General features: G+C 36.6%; 1 protein-coding gene across 1 annotated transcript in view; it reads right to left on the bottom strand.

Annotated features, from left to right (window-relative positions):
- The window catches only part of SNAI2_2 (Snail 2), a 109,913-nt gene that overhangs the window by 21,681 nt on the left and 75,350 nt on the right, over positions 1 to 12,882 (bottom strand). The window contains exons 40-42 of the mRNA XM_051212307.1: positions 10,898 to 11,226; positions 1,758 to 2,141; positions 166 to 497 (exon numbers count right to left, since the gene is read on the bottom strand). Coding sequence (XP_051073340.1) covers positions 166 to 497; positions 1,758 to 2,141; positions 10,898 to 11,226 — 1,045 coding nt within the window. The remainder of the gene's footprint in view (positions 1 to 165; positions 498 to 1,757; positions 2,142 to 10,897; positions 11,227 to 12,882) is intronic.

Genomic DNA, 12,882 nt, shown 5'->3' with positions numbered 1-12,882 from the left:
ATATGAACTAGCAAGTGTGCTAGGTCAAGAGAATAAACATAGTTATTAACCAATATCTTTGATTTCTTGTATTTCTTTAAGCGAATTGATTTAATGAAAGCCATCTTTAATAATTATAGTCTTAACACTAAATAAAACAATAAATAAAACCAATCAAAAACTTACAAATGTATAAAGTTCATTTAACAACGATGAACCAGTTGGTGGACTATGTTGTTGTAGTTGTTGTTGATATGGTTGTCTTCTAATTAATAATGCTGCATGTAATAAATACATTGCACTATGTAAACCAGCATTTTGTACTGTTAATAAACTAGAATTAATAGCATTCATTGTTTGTTTTACAGCTGGTTCAAGTGAATAAGGCTGAAGTACATGCGAATTAGTTGGTGAACTATTAACTAATTCTAATACAGCAGTACATTTTGAAATCCCTAATGCTAACCATAAATGTATTGGTGATTGAAATTCATCCCATGTTGGTAATTGTTTTAATGCTATTTAAAAAAAGATAAAATTCATTCATTTTTAATATAAATTCAAATAATTGAGTTAATAGAGATATCAGCAGAAAAGTAAAGTTTAACATTACAGACCGACTTTGAGTAGACAACAATTGAAAGCTAGTAGGTGATGGACGGGTATTTCGTCCTAGTATGCGAATGTTCAGCACTGTGCATTCACAGTCTCATTAAGGATTCAATTACGGTCTTTTAGGCCCTGTGACAAGTGCTTCGTCTTCAGACTATTGAGATGGCATTTAATGATTTAAATTTTCAACTTTATACAGTTCGCGATATCGTCCATTGTCACTGGCGATACTTATCTCATGCCCAACATAGTTGAACTCTACTGAAGACTAGATATGCTATTACATTCAGAATTGTTCTCTTTTTGTGGGACAGGTTGACATTAAGTATCAAGTTTTACTTATGAAATATGTACTCTCTTTTGAAAGTGCATAAAATAACTGTTATATACATCAATGAGGAAGTTATACAATAAGAATTGTTTTGTACATTAGATATTATCAAACAGATAGCTTGATTTCTAGAGGTTCATATAACTGAAGTCTTTATACTGACAAATCACTGTGCAGTAACCAGTGTCACGTTTCAGAGTACTTAGCGCTGATCGAGCTCTAGTGACTATTAGCTCTAAGTAACTTGACAATCAAGATTTGGTGTTAAGTGCTCGGAGGCAAGCAACCGGGGGTATTTGATCAGAGTTGAGCATTAGACTACTACTAAGTGGACAATTAGTATGTGGTCTAAGAAAAATTTAGGTTTGAAATTTACTCTCCCTAGAGTAATGTCCTGGTCTTATATTTCAAAGAAACACCTGAATTAATGATGACTAAATGGGTGTAAAGTGAAATGAGCTGAAAAGAAATCAACATAAGTCATCCCTACTCAAATATTTAGTCAGTAATGGTTCGTTAGATCTTATATCGTGTGATTCAAAATGGTAATAGATTGGTGTACTATTTACACTATTGTATTTATTAAACATTTTTAACGTTTTGGACGTATTTGATCTCACCCATCTTAAATAATTTCTGTATAATCACTTTATTATTATTATTTTCCAGTGCCATGTTCCAAAATACAACATCTATAAACGATTAAGATTTGTGTAGCAGGCCCGTACATGTAATGAGATACTATCAGTTAAGTCTGGATTATAATTATGAGGGTTTATTGATTATCACAATGCGTACTTATAAGCAGTAGTAAACGAATGCATAACTATCTTACCATCTTGTAAATGATCATTTAACCAAATAAATTGTTCTTGTGTTGTAAATAAATCGGATAAAATGATAGCTGACTGGAGAATTGATTGCCAAACATCAAAAGCTGGTCCTTTCACCGTTGAAGTTTGCTGTTTTATTTGTTTAAAAGTAGAATTTTTATTTAACAGAGAAGAGGAAATAGTTGAATTAGATGTGAATAAATCAACAAGCTTTGAAGTTCCCAACAGTAAAGTATTCATATCTTCATTATCAGATCGTATAGTAAAAGGTTCTGGTTTAAGACATGAATGGTAAAATAACTGTAATGACTGAAGACATGAAAATAAAGGATCTTCATAATTTTGTAATGTAAGAACACTAGTTGGACGATGATTAGACTTTGGAACTAGAAAGAAGTGATGGAGAATTAATGTAAATGATAAATATGAGTATACATTTCATGGTTAAACACAAATGCATATTGAATCTAAACTGGTTATTATAAATCTTTGTAAAATACCGCTCTCAGTCAGTAACAACGTAGAACTTCGTACGTACGTACATCAGCCATACCACATTAGCACAGAGATGCAGTGGTCGATTCAAATCCCGTAGTGGTAGAGGTAGTAAAAGTATAAACAGTAATCAGAAACATTTGGGTTTGAAGATGTTATTCAAGGAGTATAATCCAGTGAAATAAATTTGGAAAGAGAAAAAAGAGACAAGGAGAAATCAGGAGATTAAAATTTGGGAGAACACAAAGAGTGGATGCACCTGCGCCATTGCAAACGATTTTGAACCATGTCATTCAGGGTCTCTAACCATCGGTTGCTATCATCTCGCGGTCCCCAACCAGGTAGTCTACACCTACCAACATGACTCAGTCCACTTGTCAGTGACTTCATGGACTTGTGCCATGTTTTGGTCTGGCCGCCCTTAGCTTTCTCCCAACCTACTCCCATACCACTGAACATCGCACGTCGAGGCAGTCGATCGTTGGGCATACGTAACACATGTCCCAACCATCTCAACTGATGAAGTTTCACCACTTCACCAATCGATTTGCCATCCTTACCTAGTACCCGTTTCTTAACAACTGCATTACTTACTCGATGGTCCCAGGATATACGAGCAATATTTCGAAGGCACCTATGATCAAATACTAGTAACTTACGGATATCCTCTAATCTTACCGGCCATGTTTCACTGCCATAAAGTAGGACGGAACGAACTGCTGCGCAGTAAACACGTCCTTTGGTTGATAGACGGATATCTCGCCTACGCCATAAATGACGCAAGTTGGCAAAAGCTAGTCGAGCCTTCTGTATCCGTGCTGAGATTTCGTCACACACCAGACCACAAGGGCTAATGAGACTTCCAAGATAAGTGAAGCGGTCGACACGCTCAATTACTTCACTCCCTATCATTAGTTCGGGTGTCGATGCATTTCGAGGGGGAGAATCGCATGCCGAACATGCTTGCATTGTTGATTAGAGTGGTCAGAAGACTCTGCATTTTGTCTGCGTCTTCACCAAATAGAACTATGTCATCGGCATATTCCAAGTCAACAAGTGAATCTCCCGGCAGAAGTTCAACCCCTGTAAATTCAGATGAGGAAAGTGTTATCTCTAAAAGTACGTCGACGACAAAGTTGAACAAGAATGGGGAGAGTGGACAGCCCTGACGAACACCACTTGAGGTAATCAATTCTGATGACAGTTCGTCATAAGCTCTCACTCTACCAGTAGTGTTCGAGTACAGAGCCTTTACAAGGTTAATGTACTTCTTTGGTACTCCTTTCAGTGACAAACACTGCCATAGAACCTTACGATCGACAGAGTCGAATGCTGCTTTAAGGTCGAGAAATACTACGATTGTGGGGTGTCTGAATGTGTGTGTTCTAGAACCTGACGTAGTGTGAATATGTGGTCTATACAACCACGTCCAGATCGAAAACCAGCCTGATTTTCTCTTGTCTGCTCTTCACGAGCTTTAGTTAGGCGTCGATGTATTATTGAAGCTAATATTTTAGACACTATATTTGTCAAACTGATTCCTCTGTGATTGTCACAAGAGGACTTTTATCCTTTCTTATAGACTGGCACAATCAGTGATTGAGACCAGTCAGATGGGACTACGTCCAGTTCCAAAATTCTACCTAAGACCTCGGTTAATCTCATTGCTAATACTGGACCACCATCCTTAAAAATCTCAGGAGTAAACCTGTCAGGGCCTGCTGCTCTCCCTCGCTTCAGATTTCCTATGGCTTTTTCAACTTCGTAAAGAGACGGAGGACCTACATTAGCTCGCCATTCAGGTTGACTGGAGATCGTGGGAAACCGAGGTGTGGCTGAAGGCCAGTTGAACTGATCCCTAAAGTGTTCTGCACATCGATCCAATCTCCTGGATTGAGAATGAATAATATGTCCATCTTTCTCTGAGATTGTTTCGCTAACGGTCAGGTTCCTAATTCCGGTTTCCTTAACGAGTCTGAACAGTCGTCTGCTGTTATCTATTGCCGCTGCCTTTTCCATCTCTCTTGCTTTCGCTACCCACCACTGTTCGCGATCATTGCGCAGACTTCATATCAGCTTGCGCTTAAGCTGACTCCACTCTTCGTTATGTTCAGAGCCAGATGGAATGAGTTTTCGAGCATTTATCAGTACGGTAGATGCTGCTGAGATCCAGTGTTGCTCACTAACCTTACGGTTTACCGTACTAGCAGATATAACTGCTTTTCGGATATCCTTCCATGCTGCATCGGGGTGGGCATCACCTATATGGCTGTCTAACTGTTTTCCTAGTTGTTCCTGAAATATACTCTTAGTTTGACAATCATTAAACAGGACCCTAAGAAGTTTCCTTGCAGCGTCTTTCTTACGTCCAGTAAGACGCAGGCAAATACGCGCTCGTACTAGAGCATGATCTGAATTTAAGCATGTGCTCCAGTATGAGCGACAGTCTTCTACCGAGCCCCTCCAGCGGTGGCTGATAGCGATGTGATCTATTTTGGTCCAACGTTGGGACGAATTAGGGGGTCGCCATGTTAAAAGATGTTTTTCCTTATGCTTAAAGTTAGTATTTGCAAGGAACAGGCGGTTATCTGAGCATAGCTGCAACAGACGGTCGCCATTATCTGTTCTTTGAGCCACGACACCATAAGATCCACCTAGGTGTCTTTCCCTTTCGCTTAGTTTACCTACTTGAGCATTAAAGTCACCAGCCACTATTACTACATCAGAGCGCCTAGCTTTTCGGAGGTCGGAGAGCTTTCTGTAAAACTCATCTTTTACATCATCTGAGCTGCAGTCAGTGGGAGAATAGGCAGAGACGACGAAGAGGCAACGACGAGTGTCCCTATCTTTCCGGATTCTTACTGTTCCGTTCAGTCGGACAGCGCACAAACGACTGTCTACTGGGATCCACTCTAAGAGAGCTAGTTCTGCCCTAGGACTCAATGCTATACCTACGCCGGCGAGGCCACGGGAAGCAGAATCAGGGCTTCCAGATACACGAAGTGTGAATCGAGTTGGTTCTTTATTTTGACATGGTGAGGTCAAATGAATGACGCTACTCGGATCCTGTATGCGCGTTTCGGAGACGCAGCACACATCAATGGCGCGAGATTCTAAAGTCCTAGCTAAGGAAGCCTGCTGTCCTATTTGGCACAGTGTTCGTACGTTAAAAGCTCCTACGTGTAGTTTAGAGCGTGGTTTCAGGAGACCAGGAATAGCGTTCCACGTACTCGAATCGTTTGCCCTAGCGGTGCGAGGTGATAAAGAGACGTGAGGAGGGTTAGTCATGGAGATAAGAGAGGTATTAGGAGGTGTAGGAAGGATTTGAATGTGACGAACTTGGTCTCGTGTGCTGTTACGGGTATGAGGGCTGATATCACTTTCCGGTTGCCCACACCGTGGAAGGGTATTTCTTGAGGAACCTGAAAAGGAAGATGGATTAATGTCGGCCTTAACGGCCTGAGAGCGTGACCACAGAGCCCAGGAGACAACTGCTTGAGGCCGGTCGTGCACGGCCTTTTTGTGGGAGGTTTTTAATGTGTTAGCTCCGTTCTTCAAAGAGCCTTACCGCCGGAGACGGAAATCCGTGAGGTAAGGTGAGGTGTGACATTTTTAGGGTCGACCTTTTCTAACCTCTTCCTTCCTTGTGAGAAGGCAGCGTCGCTGTAGATGCTAGTTGTCCGAGGGAAACACCTTACTGCTGTCACATCCCTCTACAGTCAGCAGTAAGACTTCGCCCTCAGACCTTGAGTTGCTGCTTTTAGTCTTACCGTTCTCCAATCGACCTGCCTGACATGGTAGAACCTACAGGAACATATGTTCCAGCCAATATAGCTCGGTTGGGTCATCACGATAGGCAAGCCCGACTACCGCGTCAAGGTAGCAGCCACGGTCGGGAAAATACCGCTCTGGTGAAAGCTTTTTCGATGTCTTACAGTTAGATTATAAGATTCGAATCCTTATTCACTCATCACAAACTTTAGAAACCAGATATTATAGTCATCATGCAATTCAAATTCTATGTATGGACTGGGACTTAGTGGCTGAAAGGCGAACACCTTAACCACTAAGCTACCGCTCCAGTGGCCTTTTAGTATGGTTTTGTAATCTTTACAGAACAGGATTAATATCATTTACTTCGTAATAACCATTCACTAATTACATATTTCTCAACATGAAACAGTTGGGAACGTTATAAACACGGAACTAAATATCAGAACACTGTACGATTATGATAAGTATATGTATAGTTCCGGAAATAGAAAAGGAATAAAAAAAAATGGTCTGTTAGGATCAATTAAATACTTAATATCAAATAATATGGATAATAATAGACTTTTGTAGCCTAAAATACTCTGTTTATGTGATCATACATTTGACCATGGGATTTCAAAAAATTATTGATATGCAGAAATAAAATCTACATTATTCCTGAATTCTGAGCGATGATCATCAGAATATGTAGGGAAACCAAATGCTTGATCTCACAAAATAACTGTCACTGATACAAGGCGAATCAGCATCTGGTTGCCGCTGATTGCCTTTAGAAGTTAAACTATTCTTACCAATGAGTTTGTAAGTATTATTGTTCAGTATTAAAGGGAAATATGGGATGCTTTGTAAATACGATCTATTAGTAGTATAATTGTGCATAGTTGACGAAATTCTAGATTTCATAGTTATTTTTTATTTCTCCAAAGGAATAGATTGATGAAAACCGGTTAGAATTAAGGTTAGGTAGAATGTGTGTCCACTAAATTTAGTAACAGACACCCGTTCGTGTATCGTAGACAAACTTACCGACGTTATAGCAACGGTTGTGAACGAGGATTTATCAGTATCTGATAATGAAGGTGTTATATCCCGGTGAGAATTATGAATGGTTACTTTTGAGAACCATTTATAGACAAATATTATACGTATATTCTTAATATATAACTATTCAGTAGCTAGACTGTGTATATCTATACTCTTCTTATTAAAACCCTTATTTTGATCTACAAACTGTTATTATGCGATTTACCGTTCTCGAGTTAGGCCCAGTCTATTAATTACAATCTCCCACATTCACAGGCACTTTTGGCTATATCTTGTACAAATGTTATTTTCTATTTTATGGTATGATGTGGTCTGGTTGTTTTGTATATAAACTAGGTATATTTAAAATAAATGAATCATATCACAGAAGCTGAGATTGGTGCTCTAGACTGAACAGGCAGGGCTAAGCAAGAAGAAGGACCGATAAAGACTTTAGACTGCTCGTACGGGTTTTATGTGTCATTGGTCCGGTCGATAAATCGATGTTCTCTAATTGGCGGCATCATTATGTTATATATCAATAGGACACAAGATATAACAGAAGGGAATGTTGGTTAAGTATAAAATCTTTGTTGAAGTCTTTCAGCTACTCGAAAAATACGGTGATTCATTTGCTAGAGAACAGATCAACGGTAGTCGTCAGTTATCATGCTTTTTTTTTATCTCAGCCAAACTTCACAGTAAATTTTAGTCTCAATAGTTCTATTGAAGAAACTAACTTTTAAAGAGTCAATCCTCTTTAGATGAAATAAATACAGACTCGAAAAATCTAAGATCCAGTCGTCGATTGGAGAGTATACTGAAATCTTCAAGGTGTCCTTAGCGAAAAACTGTACTTTACGTTAGCTTCTAAGTGCACAATAGAATTTTCAAATTTGTATGCATTTGTTTCTATTTTAACATTTGTAGACTTAAGAGATTAATTGTTTCGGCTTCATCCAATCAACTAGGAGAGTCAATACTATATTTTAATTTAAATCACATATGACATTTGGGACTTATTCCACAACTAAAATCAATTACATGACTAATAAAGCTCGAGTGTATTTTAAGCGTCAGCTGTTTTCTATTATTTCACTCAAAGTAATGTAAGGTTCGATTGTTACTTCTTAGAAGATAGAAAAAAGGGCGTTCGGATCAAATAACCGCTTTATAACGATTTAAATTACAAAGATTCAACTGTTTGAACGAAAAAAAAACGTGAAGACAATAATATACTAACTCTGGTTTTACAGGGACGACTAATAGCTGACAAAATGAATTACCGTGACAATAGCTTATTTGCTCATTGTATGGTTTATATGTAATTCGAAATAAACTCGATTTGATCTATTGATAAGGGATTAATTTGAATAAAATTTTGGGATAGACGTTTCCCTGAAAAGTTAACCAAGTTACTGAACTAGATAGTAATGACGTTGTTACATTGTAGGATGCTACTCTGATTAAATAAAATTGACTGTTTGCTTCTTGTCCCATTTTAATAAACAAATGTTCGAAATACACACATACAGGCACAATTACAAGAAAGAGAAATTCCCACAAAAAACAATCGTTTAAAATGCAACGAAGAGAAAACAAAATTAGTCATTCAGATGTATATGTTTATCCTTTCTGTGTGTGCAGTAAACAAAGACAAGTCTATTTTTCTTCACTAACAAAAAGTGAGAAATCTAGAAGCGAGGAATATGGTTTGATTTTTTCTCAACTGAAAAAAACGAAATGTATCTCAAGGTCAGTTGTAAACGATGTTGTAGTTCATATAAGTATGGCTATTTGTTTATTTTTAATCAAAATGTTTTTCTTAAGAACAAAGTAATAATGTCCCAGTAATTGGAGACTAGATAGTGAAAACAAAATAACCGAAACTATCAGAAGAACAAATACTAATAGCAGACTATAGGGTAAGGCTACGAGTGTTACGAGAATGCAATAGTTAGTGATTGGTTCGAATCAAAGTAGAGAGAGTTATTTGATTGATTTAATTGCTTGAATAACGAATAAGATTTCAAAAAGGTTATATAAATGCTCAGTGTTTAAATTTTCAAACTATCAAATTTCAGAAATTAATTCTTTTATGGTCTATACTAAACAATAATGACTAACATATTCATGATTGAAAACTATGTTATCATATTATATCCATAAACAAATGCTTTCAAAATTAACCAATTTATTCATTATACAAAACTGAATCGGTCAGCAGATCCTTGAGCAACATTTGAGAAAACTGAGCAACTAGTATCTTAAGACCTCATACTTACGCATCATGATCCTTTATTGCTTATTGTGGTCGTTTCAGGCGCTTCGAATAACGGTATAGGAACAGTTGTCCCACACATCCTTCCCGATGGATATGTAACTAGTTCGTTTACAACAATAAAACGTAGTTATAGCTAGGTCGAGAAAGAAGCACTCTCAGTTATCATTGTTGTAAATATTATCCGTAAGATGGTATTTAGACGTCGATTCACTCTGTTAACTGATCATAAACTATTAGTGTGTTTGGGTCAAAGAAAGGGATTCCAGTCAACACAGTTAATCGATAAGAATTATGTGTGTTGCAGTAGAACTAATTAACAATTTTACATCTTGTTAAGTATTAAGAGGTTAAGATTTCACTGAGCTAGTGATCAGTATAGACTTGGTATAAAGTAAAGAAATTGTCTGAACACTTATTACGTAATTTTTAATGAATGTTATGTTAGTGTCTGCTTTTCCGAGTATTTGACCTACTTCCTATTATAATGTATTGACTCAAGCTCTTATTAATCTTATTACAACTAGTATACCTGTCATCATACTATCAATTTGTACCTCTTCTTTATTTTATTCATTTATGCAATCAATGCAATCATTAAGCATAAACTGTCTTGATTAGTTTGGTATTTTCATGTGTGCTTAGAAATATCACTGTATATAAACCCCGAGGAGGATCTAACTGGAAGCAATATAGTTTGCTTATATGTGTTGGCCTAAAACTACAGGAGACAAAGTAACATAGATTGTTGAATATCGGTTCTATAGTTAGTGAAATTGTATCACTCGAACGAGTAGAACAGAGTAAGGTGTTGAGAGTGTCCCACAATATTCCTCATCAAAGTGTTTATATTCCCAGGAACACCAGTCAGTCAGTCAGTAACAACGTAGAACTTCGTACGTATGTACATCAGTTCGAGTTGCCACACCACATTAGCACAGAGATGCAGTTGTCGATTCAAATCCCGTAGTGGTAGAGGTAGCAAGAGTATAAGCAGTAATCGGGAAGATTAGGGTTTGGAGATGTTATCTAAAGAGTATAATCCAGTGAAATAAATTTGGAAAGAGGAAACGTTTTAACCAATCAGAGTTGGATAGAAGCATCATAGAAACATCTAGAAAATACAGAATCATGCTCCACGGTATTGATTGGATATTTACCTACACTGCTACTACTATATTTAATGATTTCAGAAGTTTCCAGAGACTCAAGGTTATGTGTAACCATAAATATCCCCATTTTTCTGTATATGGACTAAACTCGTAATTCGCGCCCTCCTTCTAGTGTTCTAGTTAACTGGTAGAAATAGTCGAGGTTAAAAGGAATCGGATGGGAAGACCGTTAAAGCGTATCGGTAGCGAGACTTATCAGAATAGATGAATAGAAAGACAGTGTGAGAAGAGTGACAACCTTGATTATTTGTATTGATTTTATCCAATCAAAATAACAACAACACCACTTCAACATTCACTTGTTTGAGAAGTCGTTGAGTTATCTATGACTCGGAAAATAAGAAATAATCAGTAAGTAATCCGAAGGGATACAATTCTTTAAACTATTCAAACTCACTTGGTAAAGGGTTAATAGATTGTGACATAGTTAACTTCAGTTTCTCACTTTCACTGGGATGATCAATAACGGATGACCATACGGTTGGATTAGGATTTTCTCGCATACGTAAACGTCGAATTAATCGATCTACAGCAAACTGACTAGGACCATCTAAAAACCAATTTGTTAGACGCTCTAAGTTAATTAATTCTAAATCTCCAGTTTCATTTAGTCGATTCATATATTCCGAATGTGTTGTACATATTAGAGAGTATTCGTTAGAATTATTTATATAATCCTGTTCCCGTTCAATCATAGTTAGTAATGAAATCAATTTTCGACCAAGTCTTTGTTTTTTCAACGCAGGAAAGATTTAACAGAAATAAAGAAAAGAAAAGGATGAAAATCGGTATCCAAATCACAAATAAACCATCAATAGATGATGAACCAATGTTCCATATAGTTGTTATTGACCGAACTAATTTTATTGAACAGGTTAAACGTAATATTTCTAAAAAGTATCCCTTAGTAGTAAAAAAATTAAAATTTTAAACGGTATATTTCTAAATGCACCGTTTGTTAACAATGAATATTGGACAGCATAAAACTTGAGTCCTTAAAACTCTGCCAATCATGTTGAAAAATTCCAAATTAATGAATTCAAATCATAGTTGATAATGACTATGGATCATTTCAAGATACATTCTTATTTAATACGGTACACAGTGATGTATTACCGCTAATTAAATGGCGCATCTAACGCAATATGTTATCCATAATTTTAGAAATTTCAGATTCAATTTTCCAAAATCCTGGTACTTTGCGATTTTCATTCGTAGTAACAGTGGAAATTCCCAGATATTTGGAGAAAATATTGATTTATGTTCCATGCTTTAAGTTATCTTTGAGGAGGAAAGATTTAAGAATTATTCCTTACTGTATGCTGAGATATTAGTGTATTGATGAAAACAGATAAGATTTCTTATAGATTATTAATCTCATTAATATGCTCCATTCAGGAAGTTTTCTATATTTTCATACCCTGATTGATCTGAATCAACTACTAACTACTGATAATACCATACTACTGTGTTACATCATATAACACTTCACCACCGTTAAACGTAAATAACTACAAATCTGGATCAGAAATCATAGAGGATTCGTTTAAGAATTGTTTTGAATACTCAATCAGGGAGCAACAGATATAAGTTTTAATTTTAATCAAAGCCTCTTTAGTAGTGGAGATAATTAATGACATGTGAGTTGCAGTGCATGATCTTATGCTAGACTGTATGACTGATTGGTAAAATTCTACTTAAGTCACAAGTTAATCAACATCCAATTTGTTTGGGGTCATCAAGGCAAATAATGTTACAGATATTTACAAAGTTAATACTATTATAATTTAGGTTTAATATAACTATAATAATAAATCAAGTGCTGGTAGTAGAAAACAAGAGAGCAAGAGAGGATTTACAAACCCATACAGATTGTCCAGAATTAACTAGATAGATAAATCTAACTTTTACCAAATTAATCTATTCTATATAGAATTGATGAGAGGTGACTAGCAGTGGGGTAAAGGACACGCGTTTCATCCTGTTTGGGACTCGTCAGTTGGATGGACCTAGATTACAGAGCTGATATCCACTCTGGGGTTCAAACCAGGTACTTTTTGCTTCAAACGTTGTGAAGTTAAGTTTTTAGGGTAGATAAGCACTTACTCATACAACAGGGTGAAGGTTGACTCTAAGATGTAGGTATATCCAGCTGACGGGTCCTAACCAGGAAAAAACGTGCGTCCTGGATTTCACTGTTTGTCAAAATCCATCTATTCTAAATAACTTACGTCATAACGGCTACATTGAGGCAATCTGCACAGGATTCACATATGTATAATAACACTGATCAAATTTCAATCAGAATATCAACCACGACATAATGCAAACCACTACAAATTAAATTTTTTAACCAATCTTTGGAATATTTTCCCTAAACTT

This window comes from Schistosoma haematobium, chromosome 1 (assembly GCF_000699445.3).
Source record: "Schistosoma haematobium chromosome 1, whole genome shotgun sequence".
NCBI classification, from domain to species: domain Eukaryota; kingdom Metazoa; phylum Platyhelminthes; class Trematoda; order Strigeidida; family Schistosomatidae; genus Schistosoma; species Schistosoma haematobium.
This window is presented reverse-complemented; position numbering and strand designations above follow the sequence as displayed.